The sequence below is a fragment of the Petaurus breviceps genome, unplaced genomic scaffold (assembly GCF_028583685.1).
Source record: "Petaurus breviceps papuanus isolate PSGF00001 unplaced genomic scaffold, PetGlider_PUasm1.0 582, whole genome shotgun sequence".
NCBI classification, from domain to species: Eukaryota; Metazoa; Chordata; class Mammalia; order Diprotodontia; family Petauridae; genus Petaurus; species Petaurus breviceps.
The window spans coordinates 9,681,357-9,698,004 of NW_027186390.1; the positions used below are offsets into that span (position 1 = coordinate 9,681,357).

Genomic DNA, 16,648 nt, shown 5'->3' on the forward strand with positions numbered 1-16,648 from the left:
AGAGGGTACCGTAATGTAGCGTGTACCGCAGGGGATCACCTTCACTACAGTAGCAATCTCAATAGGGCTTATTTTAGAGGAATCTTACACAGTAAGGGGAGGGATTATTTTCGGGGAAACACGGTATATGGTGCTTCAGGGCAGTTACCATGTCATTCACCTTTACATGTAAGCCTAATCACCTGATTCTACTGTCACTCATGACAATGTTTATTCAATTAGTATTTCAAATATTAGAACATTAAAAGAATATTCTATAATGTTCACTAACAAAGAAACCAGTAAATATTACTTGTTCAATTATGCTTTCAAAAACTAGTTATGCTGGGATAGCCGATCTAAAAGTCCTCATTCTTAGTTTCGAACTGACTTAAGAGTACACCTATGACACTAGCTAAATGATCATGAGCAAATCACTTAAAACTCTCTGAGTCTCAACTTTCTCATCTCTAAAATGAGGACAATACATGGACATCATTTTCAAAATATGGCTGTTTGTTGTATAACAAATAATGTGTGTCAAGTACTCTGTAAATCTTAAAGTACTAGATAAATGTCACCAATTATATCAGATATGTAAGAAAGGTTGAATATATAGCCTATGGTTAAAAAGAAAATTATTCTAGAAAGCCAGCGACAGCTCCCTAGTGTTTACTATGGGTGTGTGTGTGTGTGTGATATGATTCTTGTGGAATCAAGTCAACTCCAAATATAACTCATATGTGGCAGAAATGGAATTTTTTCAATTACTTTTAGTCATAATTCCTGACATTCAGTTTCACATACAAGTAACGATATTTAGAAACGATTACTGCTTAGCATAGTACATTTAAAATACTTACCCTTTCTGTTACTTTATCTACTTCTATGTACATGAAGTTGAGATTTTGATCAAAGTGTTGATCTTTGAACACACCTTTTCTTATCATCTGGAAAAAAAATTACATTTGGACTATTATGAGATAAAGACTTACTACTTTAACCTTTTACAAGTCATTGACTGCCATTACTTTTATTTCTGAACTTACTCACTCATCTGTAAAAGAAGCAGGGTTGGATTATCAGTGCTTCTTAAACTGGCCAACAGTTTAAGATGCACTGAAGGGGTTGCAAGTGGAAAAGTTCAAGAAGCCTTGGATTGGATAATCTCTAAGGTTCTAAATTCTAATCTCTAGTTCTAAGATATATAATATTACTTTCAAAAAACTAATTATAAACTCTATATCTAAACCAAATGGACACAAAACATTCCATTAACTTGATGCATATTTTCTTAATTTCCCAGATCAAGTTGGTTCCTATTTCTGTTATCATCCAATTGTTTAAAGAAAATATTCTTTAATATCTTCATATATAGCTTTGAATCTTTCTAAATTATTCTCGAACAGCTCACATGATATATGCCAAGTCTCACTGCAACAAGCACTAAGACAGTATACTTTCAGGATTAAAAATATAAGGTCCATTCAGAGGCCCATTTATTTCAAGCAATTCCTGCTAGAACAGAAAAATAAGGATTGTCTCATAGAACTAGTTATAGCTCAGAGGATGTAGGAAGGAGAAAGCCATTTTACATTTTAAAATCTTTTTGAGTCAAGTTATTTTCATAATCAATTTCACCCTTATTTACAGAACCTTAGAACTAGAAGAAAATGTATATCATCTAACTAGCTTCCACCTAACACATGAATAGGAGGGCTCCCTGCTATAATACCACGGAGAACTAAGTAGCTTTCATGGTCTTGGTGAACCATTACCTCCCAAGTCAGCCAATTCCAGTTTTGAAGCTTTTCCTTCTATCAAGGCAAAATCTGCCCTCAGCACTGTGTGCTCATTCCTCCTTAACCAAATCTTTTAAAACTAAATGATTCCCATCTCTTAAATAAATTCATTATGTTCTTTCTAGACATATCCACCAATTCCTTCTTTAAAGCCTCCCTTTTTACATTCCCATTGTTGTATAAATACAAATCACCAAATGACAATTTAAAAGAAAGGAAGAGACAAACAGGAAACAAATTTTGAAGTATTTCACCATTAGAAGAAACCATATTCAGCTCCAAATACAATTGTTGCTACCCTTTCTCCCCCTCTCCCCAGTGTGCAAATCATTCCAAATCCTGGGTGGAAGTCCTTTCACTTCTTACAACATGTGATCCCAGTTTATCATCGGCTTTGCCAATTCTTTTTTTTCAGCTGAAATCCAGAGAAGGGGATATATATATACCAATTAAAAAACAGATAGATAGGGGTGGCTAGGCGGCGCAGTGAGTAAAGCACCAGCCCTGAAGTCAGGAGGACCTGAGTTTGGTTCTAGCCTCAGACACTTAACATCCACACCAAAAAACTAGCTGTACAACCTTGGGCAAGTTACTTAACCCCAATTGCCCTCCAAAAGGGGAAAAAAAAAAACCAACAAAACAAAAACAGATGGACAGAAAGTAAAGGTGTGGGGATAAATAAAAATAAACTGTTGACCGTATGTGGCTATTCTGGCATTAATATCCCTCTGTCTCATTCTTGTTCATTCTCCTATTAGACTAAAATTACTACTTAAAGATAACAAAGGTAAAAGGGAGGAGGGGAAAGGGAGTAGCAGAAAAGAAATATGATTTAGTCTCTTGTCCAATCTAAATTTTGCTTATAGCTACCATAGATCTTTCTCCCCTGAGCAAGCTAAAGTTGTTACTGAGGATCATTTAAGGAAGTAGGGGTAAAGAAAAGACTACATCTGATAACTTCTTACCTTATTTGGCATTTTTCCTTTGAGGTCCATAGCAAGTTTCAACATATGATTATTGGTTTTACCAGGAAATAATATTTTTCCAGTATAAAGTTCATATAATGTGCAGCCTACAGACCACATATCTATACCATAATCATAGCTTTTTCCTATAACTGAAACAGAAAGATATTTTAATAAAATTAAGCTTAAAAATCAATGAGGTAATGGTTACAATAATAGCAATAATAATTATAATGAAATACAACTCAATCATTCATATTAATCAGGGGTTGAGGTTAGCCTGGGAAATAAGACATAACTCCCAAAACTCATTTTAATAATTTGATTGAACTTCTCTCCCACCAAATCTTTTTAACAGAGAACCTAAAAAAACAAAAACAAAAACAGAAACCAAAAACAAAACAAAACCCAGCAAAAATATGTTTTCACCTCCTTTTCCATTCCCACCTCTGGCAGAGGTGCTAATGAACAGTAAAGTCAGAATATAGGCCAACAGGAGGGAGGAGAAAAAGCAAAGGTCCCAGATAATCCACAAATTTGATAATCAGACCTTGAATAATCAAGAGCAGTCTTCTAAAGTCGAGGATTTTCCACAATTGTTTTGCTACTCTTGCCCGACATGATCAAGACTCCTGTCACAACTACCATCATTCCAACTGAGGAGGTTGAACTTGCTACGGTTCCCTTCCTCATGAATGAGCTCGAGCAGCTGCTGAAGTACGATGGAAAACAGTACTTAGAAATTAAATATGCTGTTTCCACAGCATGTGATGGCCCCAGAGCAAAAGGACATTTGGAGAAACTTACTAATTTCAGGAGCCCGATAAAATCTACTGACGAGATAGGGTGTAATATCATTATCTGCGACATGTGAAGCTGATCCAAAATCACAAAGCTTTAGAATAGTTTTTGATTCGTTAACCTGCAAAACATCATTAAGAAAGGTTGCTAGATCCATGGATAACCAAAACAAGACATATGAGCAGTGGGAAGTTAAACTGACACATTCACAGAACTTCATTTTAAACTAAGTTTTGTATTTGCTGCTATAGAATAATCTAAAAAGAAACAAAACATTTATCACTTGATTACATTTTAGTAAGAGAGTTTTTTTCAGTGATGATATGCTGGGCAAAGTTACTTAATTCCATTTTTCTAAATACTGTAAAATACAAGAAAGAAGAAAACCAGAGACTAATATCTTTAAATTTTCCCTGAATTAGCAGTTGCTATATATTAAATGGATAAGAAATTAATTACTGATGTAATTCCAATGAAAGTAAAGGCAGAATCATTACACCATGTCAAAGTGTATTCTTCATCCAAAGGTGCAGGAATATTCAAATTTATAGAAATCACTTGGGAAAAGATGGAATAAATTTGAAGAAACATCCTCCCCCCCATATATCAGTCAAGAAAATAGCAAACACTTAAAAATATAAATATGAATTTTATATTAGTCATTTGTTTTCTTCCCTTTTCAAATATTTCAACATACACAGTAAACAGTGACATCTGCTGAGAAAGGCTGGAAGTTGCTCCCATGACTGCTGCCATTCATGAGTCAGAAGCATGATCAGCATTAACAAGTGAAGACAACTCACATTCCAGAGTCCCTTCCCCCCTTTAAAAAAGACACACACAAATTCTGAGTTGGGACTTAAATTCAGGCTACTTTCCCCACCCCAAAGACATACAATATAAAGCCCAATTATTCACCAGCAAATTGAACCAGCAGTTCAAGAAATGATGCCAGAGTAAACTCACTTAAGAGACTACCAATTTGATTACTGGCAAAGTATAAATAACCTTTCTGAAACTGGAAAGTCAACGGGTATTTTTGAGCATCAATTTTATTTGACTTGTAGGCGATATTATAATGTGACAATGTAAGTGGCTTAAAATAAATTTCTAAAGAGAATTTTCAAATCACTCTGTCATCAGTCAATTGCTTAGAATCACTAAGACTTCTTGAAATAAATGAAAATGATGTGTATATTAGAAAGTACAACATGGCATTTGATACCATTAAAGTCTCAAGGTACATACCACAGCTTCCCTTTCTGTATATATTACTCATTTCCCAAAATGAGAAACCTTTTGCTGAACTCACTGCCTTATTATAATCCTCATTCTCTTAAGGCCTAATTTCCTTCTTGGAAGTAATAAAGGGAAAAATAAATAAAGGGGACCACCCCAAATGAGGTCCATATGAAAGCTTGAAAGGACTCATGCTGATCTACCCAAACAGATGATCACAAAGAATTTTCTGGAAACTGAACTGAAGTTGACAAGGCAAATCTCTTTATTGAAAAAATTGCCTAGTAATGCAGCACTTTATTTCACTTTTCATTGTTAATATTCATAAGAGTAAAAAGATTTTGTAGAAAAAAAGAAATCTTGTCCTCAACTATACATTTTCCCAAGTATCTTAATACTTAACAAAGATGCTTTTCCTTTATTAAACTGATACTTAATAATATTTGTATGGAATTATATTTAGTTATTTTGTCCTAAGTAAATATATAAGCAATGTCTTTTGATTTCAATTCTTTTTTTTTTTTGCCTTTTTGGAGGGCAGTTGGGGTTAAGTAACTTGCCCAAGGTTACACAGCTAGTTTTTTTGTGTGAGTGTTAAGTGTTTGAGGCCAGAACCGAACTCGGGTCCTCCTGACTCCAGGGCCGACGCTTTACTCACTGCGCCACCTAGCCGCCCCTTGATTTCAATGCTAAATAAATATTAAGGTGTCTACCAGCTTTTTTATCACAATCAAATCTGATCACAAAACAATGCTTTAAAATAGTGCTTCACTTAGGGATCATGAAAATGGAATGGTATATAGTTCAGTACAAACTTAAAGACAAAGATGTAGGACACAGAATTCATACTGAGGATACAATGGCAGACTTTTAAACAAAGTAGGGAAGACCTCTTCAAACTGTGGGAATTGTCCCCACAGCACTAGAAATTAAGAAGCTACTACCCCAGGCCCTCCAGGAACAGGATTCTTTGAGAAATCAATCTGTAGGGCAAGTAGTAATGTAAGGCTACTAAATCAATACTGATACTGAAATTAAAGAAAGAGAAAATCAGTAAGATAAATCTTTACAGGCTAACAGAGTATATATACTATATATATATATACTCTCTCTCTCTCTATATATATATAGCTATAAGAGTTGTAAGAGGTCATATAGTCTAAACCTCTCACTTTATAGGTGAGGTAACTAAAGCCTAGATAATATAGATGATTTGCTCAGAGGTCCAAAGGAACTGATCCCTTTCAAATGCAATGTTTAATTAAAAAAAATAAGTTTACCAGCAACAGTGGAGGTGCTAAGGAATACTCCTGGGAAACACTAACTTTCTATCTAACATAACAAAAAATGGTTTCTAGGTTCCCCTTACTCATCAGGTTATTCTGAATTAAGTAATAACACAGAGCAACTATGATGTGGGACAGAGTTCATGGATAAGGATTTTGATGTTATTCTACCTATGAATCATATCAGATGAGGATTATCTATTAACTTAAAAGTTACAAAATGTAATTTGGAAAGTCAGACATACACAAACAGCCTTAGTAGAGGTAGTTAGATGGTGTACTGGGTAGGATACTGAGCCTGGGGTCAAGAAGATCTGAATTTAAACCCATCTTCAGAAACTTACTAGCAGTGACTCTGGCCAAATCACCAATTTGCTGTTTGTCTCAGTTTTCTGAATTGTAAAAGGGAGAGAATATCCTATTTCCCAGAGTTGCTGTGAGAATCATATGAGAATTTTCTAAAGGACTCAGCGCAGTGCCTGGCACACAGCGGGCACTATTTAAATAGTAGCTATTGTTATATATGCTTGGGGTCTGTGGCTAATTCCAGATACTTATGACTACTCCCTTCTATTCACAACCCCCCTTTACACATCTGCAGAAAGCCATCATGGCTTTTAGTGATGAGCCTCTCTGCATTTAGCTATGACGATAGCCACTGGATCTGTAATGAAGCTTCCCCAGTAAAAACTTCCAGGTGATCACCCCCATGCCAAGATGAAGCCTAAGTGCTACTTTAAATTCACAAACACAGGGGAAAAAAAAAGAAAAGGAACAACATTGTCATGTTCTTTAAAACCCAAATTCAGATTATCAGTATTACTTTTTAGTATTTATACTTTTTTCTTTCAAAAAGGGATTACTTTAGAGGCACAGTCTGTATTTTGCTCAATACAATAAAGAATTATACTTCCAAGAGTAAGTTGTATTGGAAAATAAGTTATTTCACTTACCAGGATATTGTCTGGCTTGATATCAGCGTGTAGGATGTTGCACCTTTTAAGAAGTTTCAATGCCAAGAACAACTGCTGACTATAGGATCTTACAGCCTTAATATGGAGACCAACATCTTTTCCATACTTTTTCAATACCTCTCGTAAATTCATACTTTTTATAACAAAAGGGAAGAAGAAGCAGGTTATAAAAATGTGATGTGAATATAAAATTAAAAGTGAACATTTTCAAAATTACAATGGCAATACTGGATTAAAAAGAAAATGCTTCTAATCAGTGAATTCCATTCTACATCAGGAAGAATTGAGTGACTAGCCCAATTTTTTTAAAAGCTTGACTTTTGGGGATAACCAAACCATTTGTTTACAAAAATTTAGATTTTGTCCATTCTGAAAAATATGCATTGGCCTCCTCTCACATGTTTACCAAGTCCTTTCCTATAGTGAAAAGTATTACCCAACATCACAAAGGTTTTTTAAAAAATCATTTCAGGTACAGGACACTGCCTATATAAATATACTAAGGCATAAGAGGGCAGGCTAAAATGGAGGAACCATTTTGGCCAGAACACAGAAATAACACTGGAAAAATGGACTCAAGTCTGACTGAGGAAAGTGTTTACATTTTATAAGTAATAGCTGCTGAAAGGATTTCCTCAGGGGAGTGGCAAGGTCAGACCTGGGCAAAAGACAGATGATGTTAGTAGCTTGTGAGAATGGACTGGAGGGGGAGAGGGAAGTCAGACATACCCACTGGATTGCTGCTAACAGCACAAGCAGGCAGTGTTCACCCTCCACAAGGTAGGGCTAAGCAGAGAAGAGAGTCATGTGAGAGTTGTGAAGGACTAACAAATGCTTGGTAACTGACAACACAAGAAAGGGAAGGAGGATGAGGGAAGAATTCCAAGCCTAAGCAATTGAGAAGATGGTAGAGCTGACAAAAAGCAGGAGTAACTCTGGGAGGAGAAGCAGGTTTAGAAGATGACCTGCATTTGATCTGACATCTAGGTGGAGGTAGGCAAAAATTAGTGGTGATATAGACTGAAGCTTAAGCAGAAAGAGTAGGGCTCTACTCAAATATATATGGCGGGCATATGAACAGAGTGAAAACTAATGTTTTAACAGAAGAGACTTTCAAAGGAGGGTTTAAAGAACAAAGGTCTGGGTAAAGAACCACTTTGGGGAGGCAAGAGGATAACAAACCAGAGCAATGACAAGATGGGAAAAGTAGGCAAATGATTGGGAATGTAAAATGAGAATGGGCAGTATAGTATGAAAGGTGAAGACTGGCCCCTTTTCTGCAGCTCTAAGGTTTAACAAAGGTCTTTACACCCAGGAGATAGGGAGACAGGGCAGGGCAGAAACCTAGGGTTTGAGCAGTGAGTAAAGTAGTAGGTGATGGTGATAGTCAAGAGAAGGTTATACAGTCATATACTCTACAATAGACTGAAACCACTTAAATGAGTGTAATCAGGGGAATTAATCCCCCCCCCTTTTTTAAAAAGGTGACAGTGCAATGGAAATGCCACTAAACCAGGAAGTAATTAATTACTTGGCTCTGCTGTATGACTAGAGGCAAGTGACATTTGTTTTCAATTTCACCTCTAGTGAACATGACCATTTAGGGTATCCTAGAATTCTTACTAAAGTTTTAAGCTAATGCTTTTTGAGACATCCTATGTAAAGATCATCTACTAACAAGCAGAGAAAGTGGAGGTATCCCCACCAGTTAAATCACAGATCCTTTGAAAAAGTAAATCAACTTCAGAATAACAAAATCACATTTTAAAGAACTGATTCAGAAGAAAACATTTTCCTATCCTATTCCTAGCACTTGTTCTTTCTGGTTTAAATACTTTCTAGAAGTTAGCTAAATATTTAGGTTTCAAGGGATCACCTAACCAGACTGTGAGCTCTTAATTAAGGAAAATTAAGAGTTGACCATAAATGTAAACTGCTTGGATTAAGAAAATTTCACTACTGTGGTTCAGTATGCTAAAAACAAAGCAAAAAGCCCAATAAAAGATACTAACAAACATATAAATTTCTATTTAATTTACATATTTTGACATTTTACCTTAGAGGCTCAAATACAAGGCAGAGATGTTGTTTGTGGTAAAAGTGTCGGAAGAGCCGTAAACAATGAAATTTGTCATCAGGATCAGCATCATTAAGTTTTTTCAAAAATTCCAGTTCTTTTAAACCTGTTTTTTGCCTAAAAACAAAATATGAAATAACATGTTTAGCAGAACATATTTATTGAACAAAAAAACTGTCCTGTTTCGACTGTGTTATGTCTTACAGATGTTATTTTTATGTATTTAAAGAAATTACTAAGGGTATCAGACTTTATAGGAAAAACAGAATGCATTATTCACTCTGTAATTTTTTTTGGAAGTTGGATTAGAAGATAAAAAGGCACAAAATAACTTGTTAGAAGAGAAAAAATTTATTTCTGCCATTTTTTTGAAATCAAACTTCTTCCATAATAACAATTAGAACCACTCTTATAACTATCCTACTCAGCTCTGATCTGTCACTGAATATAAGCTTCTTAATATCAATGAGTACTCATAATTCACCTAACACTGCTATTTTTATAAGCATTATATTATTATACGTAGAAACACTAATATTTTGTTCTTAGGAAAAGTTCACCTAAAATGTCCACTCAAAATATTAGGTTAAGAAATTAGTTCTGCCTCTTTTCTATCTCAATGAATTATAATTTTCTATCAAGTTACCTATGTTTCCCTTACCTCGTGTCTTTCCTGCTACCAGTTGTCTTTCTTTTCACTGCTGTTTATTTTCTTTGAACTGTTGTTTGTACTATCTGTTAATAGCTCAGCTTGTTATTTGCAGGTAATATATTAAAAGAGCAGCTAATTCAATCATTTGCAGTATTGGTGGAAAGGTTACATGTTAAAAAAAATACAATGAATCCTCCAAACTTGACCATTATTAAACTTTAATGACTAACAGATAAAATCTTAGTTTCAATCAATCAATGCCTTTTCTCAACACTACTGATTCTTAGGAATAGCAAAACAGGCAAAACATAGACAAAACTTAAAAGTAGTCATTATGTACTAAAGTATCAGGTCCAACCCTAGAATTCAGTGAGATAAACATTTTCTATTACCATTATTTGTACATTTTTTCTGCTTTAGTTTACCAGACTAAGCTTTGAAATCACAAACTATGTCTATATGTATCTTGCACAACACAAAGTGCCATGCATACAGCAGTTTCTTAATAAATAAAATGAACCAATTTCTCGAGCCAGAAAAGGAAAGTGGGTTCAATTAACCGTACAACCAAATCCTATAAATTTAGCAGCATCTGAATCAACTGATTAAATGGAGGACAAGCAGTTTCCATCATGAGTATTTTTACTGTTACATGTCATAATGTAAATTTATAAAATAGCTTACATGAGCTCATTGTTCCTGATGATTTTCACTGCCACTTCCTGGTTTGCTCTTGCCATATCTCTGGCTCTGACTACATTACTGAAGACGCCTTGGCCAGTGTAGCCATACACATTGTAACGTTTATCAAGGACTTCACCTATATTAACACCTGAAAGACAAATTGTTAAAACAGAACTGATCATAACAGAATACTCATAAACAAATAAAACATAACACTTTGTATAAAGCAGAAGAAAACACGGTTCTGTCACTTATAAATTGGGTTCAATCTGCTAAGTACTAGGTTTTATGAGGAACAATAAGAACCAAGACTATGCTGCCACTAGTCACACGCTCATAAATGAGGTTAGATGTTGCATGCCCATGTCAGTCCGTTCCATAAAAATGTTTTAACAACTGTTGATGATTCTGAATACTGTAAGTAATGAAGAAATGTAATCACTGAAGTGGTTACAAGGGTAGTCTTGCATGGCAAACACTGCATGACTGGCATCCAAGTTACGTGCACATTGCATTTCTTAATTTCAGATCAAGATGAGCATGTGGACGTACCCTTTCCATCTGGAGTTAGAGCTTATAGTTGAAAATATCTTTGGATGGATTTTAAATTTCATATTAAGTGTTTGAATTCATTTCAATTTGTGACACACCTCTGAATAGCTTAATTGAATACATAGTTTGAGTTCAAGCAGCTGCTGGATATAACACACTTTTTAAGTGATGGAACTGTGGTATTGTTTTCATAGACTTGAAAAAAAAAGTTTTGTTGTATGCTTTCAGCATATAACAGCACACCTGTTTTCAAAAGTGGCAAAAACCTTACATACAACTTTAAAGTAAGAAATATACACTTACGATAATAGCCTTCTGCATCAGTCCAATTATCCCTGAGATTGGGATTCTCTTTGAAATCTTTTCCAATGCCAGCAGCCCGAAGACGAGCACTCTGAAAGAACAGGCAATAATGAGCTGTCTAACTCATTTCTGAATAAGTAAAGAAAAGGAATCATTTAAGTCTTCCAAATGAAACCATTTTAGCATTTTCATTCAGAAAGCTATGAAATAAGATGGATTTTGATTTGTTGACAGTTTTCAAAGCAATTCTAAAATTAACTTGGCATTTGTGGTAGGTATGAACAATGAACTAAGACTGTAGATATTTAACAGGAAAAATCTCCCCTAGCAAAACACTACAATCTATGGGACAATTTAAAATATCTTCAAAAGCAATTAACAGATGATGACAGTGAAGAGGACTATACAAATAACTTATACTATGTCACCAATATAATTCTTGATAGACATACATGGCAGGTGTATTAAAACTAAAAGCAAACTTAAGTTACCTAATTAGCTTCTCTACACTATTAAGACTTTTCAAATAAAGGAATAGGGGAAAAAAAATCAATCAGTAGTTATTAAATGCCTACTATGTGCCAGGCATTGTACTGGATAAAATACTGCTTGGTAATGTAAATAAAATTTGATATGAAAGATATTCTCTATTGATTTCAAATTTCGTACTTCAGAGTAAAATATTTCTCGGGAAGCACTGTGGTAGAATGGAAAGTACACTGTATTTTGGTGTTTCAAGACCAGGTTCAAATCCTAGCCATGCCACTTGTGATCATGGGAAAGTATGTCATTTAACCTCAAAATGCCTCAAAGAGAAATTGTGAAAATTAAATGAGATTAATGTATGGAAAGTACTTTGTAAGTTGTCACATCATATATACCCTTTGTTCCAAAAATTCCCTTTCACATGTGTTATGAGTCACACTGATAATATCTGCCTTAGGGAAAAAGAAAAATGAAGATGACAAGTTTTTACTCTTCATCCACAGTCACCCAGCAACAACCATCTAAATTAATGATAGGTGAGGGGCATTTGTTACCTGTATCATTTAACCTTTATTCAACCTACTTTAATTATATGTAGGTATCACTTTCAAAAATTTTTTTAAAGTGACAAATTATTTCAGCTTTTTATTGTTTGGGGTCCCTGAACAAATTAGGACATCTTATGCCTTTCCATTTTTTGTTTCCAAAACCCTGGTATTTTTCCTATTTATTTTTACTTGCCACCAGATACTTTTGTAAGGCACTCTTACCTTACAGTTCCTGGTTTCGTAATACAGTTAAACATTTAAGTGTTTCTTTAAATTGACCTGTCCTTTAAGTATCAGAGGCAAAAACTGAACAGTTTTTAAAACAGAGGTCCAAGCCAAATGTTGACCACGCTGGTTTACAAACCTACAGTTTTAGATCCCAGATTTGTGCTTTTTAATATTATTACACTATTAATTTTCATTTGTTGATAAATCTACCACAAATTTTTCTTGCAGTCTTATCAATCAATATTCAGTAGTCTATATATCAACTATACAAGCTGGTTAAGAAATTAATTCTAAGATTACCTACATCAAAATATGCAGCAAACATATCATCTGACTCGGTGAACATGTCAGGAGCCAATAGCTTCTTCTGAGTTGAACCTTAATGGAAATTCATATCAATCATTTGGACTATCATAAACAGATAATAAAAAGAAAACACAGAACAATTCAATAGTAATTGTCCTAAAGGCAATACAAAATATATCCTATCTAATAAAGGATTTCTACTATAAGCAGTTATGAGATCCTTTTAAATACTTGATATATAATCTTTAAGTGTTTTATAAATGTATTTTACAAACCCCTAATGAATGGAGGCCCATTGTGTTCATAATCCACGTTTCCCCTAATGATTTCCCTTGAAAGTTCTCTACTTTCATTATTTTCTTGTTTAAAATAGCAAATATGCTAGATACTAAGCAACATTTTTAATGGAACAAAAGTTTCTTTCTTAAAATTACATTGAATAAGAAGTGACTAAAATGTTCATACCCTTTGACCCAGAGATTCCACTGCTAGATAAATGCCCTAAGGAGGTCAAAGACAAAAAGACAGTCCCATATATACCAAAATATCCATAGCAGTACTTTTTGTGGGAGCAAAGTGTATTTATTTTTTTATACACACACACAAAAACAATGTAAATGAAATGAACAAATGAAATTGAATACTGTGTGGTTATAATGATCAAGTTTGGCCCCAGAGAAGGAATGAGAAAATGCACCTTGCTCTCTCTGCAGAGGTGAGGGACCTATGTGTGTGGAACACATACTGTCAGATTTGGTTGATGTGTTGGTGAGTTCTGGTTAACTTCTGTTTCTCTTTTTTTAAATCTTTATTGTAAGAGAGGGCTCACATAGAGGGTGAAATGAAGGTGAATATAAACAAAACAAAAAGCTATCAATAACATTCTTCTTTAAAAAAAAAAAAATGTCCACAGTAATGCAATTTAACATTTAGTTGAGTAAGAAAGGTCAAAACCTTTTGTTTTTTGCACACCCATTAGTGCTATAATGAATCTTTTCTCATGACTTAAATTATGGTATCTATGTTCAACTATAGAATAAAAAAATACCACTTCATTTACTTACCATTATTTTGTTCAACTGTCATAAGATTATGTTTGGCTTTTACAGAAGCCTCAAATGTATCAACATTTTCCCTTTCATACTCTTTAACATCAGCAGCAACTCGTTCTAAAATGTCATCAGGGGAGGGTGAACGTGTTCGAGTACTACTCTGAGGGCTGCTTGGCTCAGAAGGCATAGACATATTGCTATCTTCAGCAAGGTATTTATACTTCTGCAATAGGAATTCAATGTGTTATTTTCAGTAAAATGCATGCTTGCTATTGAACATAGATAAGCCTTCTTACAACTTCAAACCTAAAAAATTAGTTAAACTAGTAAGTCATACATGAAGCTAGAAAGGTCCCTTCTATTGTATGTAGAGCTATGACTATGGCTAAAAAAGACAAAAGAAGATACCAGTTATCACAAACACTGTACCAGGTATTATGCTAGTAAAAAGTTTCTCCCATGATTGTAGTTCCTGCTCTATACAGACACATACCAAACTCCTGGTTGTATGTATTGTGCTATCAATCTTTCTTCCCTTGCCAATGCGTCCCTCTAATTCTTCTACCACAAATTCCCAGCACTATCCCCACCTCCACCCCCACTTTAAATCAACAGCCTGATCCTAGCCTGGGTCAGGTGTGGGTGGACCCTGCGGTAGTTGAATTGCCATTACTACTCTGATCTTTCCTCTTTCAATTCTACTTTTTACTTTAGTGTAAATCTTTTTAAGAAGTTCACCCTTCATCCACATGCCCTCTTGTCATGTCTGCTAGACACTACATACCAGCAGGCCTCAAAAAAAGGCATTTCCACATTTTATAAAGGGCACTCCAGAAGCCAGCATCAACAGAGATTCTCTAGAAGTCATAGCATTCTTTTGGGGACTACTATTTCATACTACCTATGACAAGGAATTTATTTCAATATAGTACTTGGCAAAATCTAACGAAGGCACCAAACCCTTGCAGGTAACAGTATAACTGTGAAATACAGAGACATACACAATTTTCTCAGTAATATAAGGAATTATACTGGTCTGATTATAGTCTATATTCTAAAAGATTGGCTCTCAGAAAGGAAGAACAATTGCATACTAATAACAGTATTTAAATGTGGCTTTTAAAACTTGTTCAGTTTTCATTTTCAATTCAAATAAGTTTTATTAATTGTTATCATGAAAACTTCTACCAATTTCGTTATTTTGTTCTCTACCTCTGGCTGTACTCAGCCTTTGTATAATGCTAGATTAAGTGTGGCCTATATTTGTACCAAAGTCCTAAAAGCTCTTGAGATATTCCACTTTGAGAAAGCAACGGTTGTAAGACCACTTTTTAAAAATTCTTTTTAATGTAACTAAACTTCAAACCTTTCGTAACTTTCTCACTGCAGTAGGCAGACATTGTTAAATCACCAGTTTTGAGTAACTAACATTCCATGAGACTTTTGGGGGGCAATTTAAAATACAACTGAATACCTCCAGCTTATGTGATTTACTGGGGAGAATCAGCTCTTTAAGTAACTCATTGGAGTGAAAATGGCTTAGATTAGAATTGTATAAATCTGAAGGAAAAAAATCCCAACATTATAGAAGGACCTAATGAAAAATTAAAACTAACATTTTAAAATGTCAGTTTCTCCACCCGCAGCCCTGCTTGTACACTGCTACTAGATTAAAGCTTTGTCAGAGTAAAGATTTTCAGTTTCTTAGGGAAGTAATGGTTTCAAATATGTAGAGGCTTATCCTTAAAAGATACCATGTACTTTAAAAATGTTGATTTATTTGAATTTCTGAAATTACCTGGGCTTTTTTATATATACCATTTTATTCATAAGCACATACCTGAACAATTGCCTGCCTTTGGATTCTTCTCTGTTCTATTAGGGCTTCTTCATCTTCTTCTTCAACATCAAAGTCTTCTAGGCTAAAAAAAATAAATTTTATAATTTTGTGACTTTTTTTTTTTGCAGGGCAGTTGGGGTTAAATAACTTGCCCAGGGTTACACGGCTAGTATTTTCGTGTGCGTGTTAAGTGTCTGAGGCCAGAACCAAACTCGGGTCCTCCTGACTCCGGGGCTGACACTCTACTCACTTCGCCACCTAGCCGCCCAGTTTTGTGACTTATTAACTATTTTTGAAGTGTGGTCTTCACAAATCTTGGAAAAACTTGGAACAAAGCATTATATTTCTTTGGGGGTGGGAAAAAAGATATAAAAAGAAGAGATATATAACACAGACACAAATAAGTGAATATACCACAATTTGGAGAAATTTCCCCCAAGTTGGCATCCTAGCTGAGCTTTAAAAGAAACCAAATATTCTAAGAGATGGAAGTTAGGAAAGGAGTACATGGGAAAGAACCAAGGGGCCCTGGCTTTGCACAGATGGGAGAGGAAAATATATGCAAGTGTGCCAGTCTAGCTTTGGTATAGAGTGAAAAATAAGTCTGGAAAGATCAGCTGGAGACAGATTGTGAAAGGTTTTAAATGCCAATGATGAGGAGTTTATATTTTTTCCTATAGGGAAGAAGCCACAAAATATTTCTTAGCAAAGTAGTGACATGGTCAGGTCTATGTCTTAAGACTTGTGAATGACGGACTGTAAGGAGAGAAACTAGAACAAGTAGGCCACTCAGGAAGCTAAGAGAGAGAGAGAGAAAGACAATGAGGGCCTAGACTAGGGTAGAGAATATGAGTAGAAAGAGTGGAAGATCTTA

The 16,648-nt window shown here is 34.8% G+C and overlaps 1 protein-coding gene across 4 annotated transcripts in view; it reads right to left on the reverse strand.

Moving 5' to 3' along the window:
• Positions 1-16,648, reverse strand: part of PRP4K (pre-mRNA processing factor kinase PRP4K) — a 51,401-nt gene that overhangs the window by 6,229 nt on the left and 28,524 nt on the right. For 3 of the 4 annotated variants that reach the window (XR_011171427.1, XR_011171426.1, XM_069103562.1), the window contains exons 5-14: positions 15,775-15,856; positions 13,947-14,157; positions 12,881-12,954; positions 11,315-11,405; positions 10,460-10,607; positions 9,103-9,240; positions 7,026-7,179; positions 3,554-3,668; positions 2,747-2,898; positions 843-929 (exon numbers count right to left, since the gene is read on the reverse strand). Coding sequence is in view for 1 of the 4 variants with exons in the window: in XM_069103562.1 (XP_068959663.1) it covers positions 843-929; positions 2,747-2,898; positions 3,554-3,668; positions 7,026-7,179; positions 9,103-9,240; positions 10,460-10,607; positions 11,315-11,405; positions 12,881-12,954; positions 13,947-14,157; positions 15,775-15,856 (1,252 nt within the window). In the remaining 3 variants the exon portion in view is untranslated. Of the gene's footprint in view, positions 1-842; positions 930-2,746; positions 2,899-3,296; positions 3,459-3,553; positions 3,669-7,025; positions 7,180-9,102; positions 9,241-10,459; positions 10,608-11,314; positions 11,406-12,880; positions 12,955-13,946; positions 14,158-15,774; positions 15,857-16,648 lie in introns of those variants that run through there. The other variant, XR_011171428.1, reaches the window with a different exon arrangement.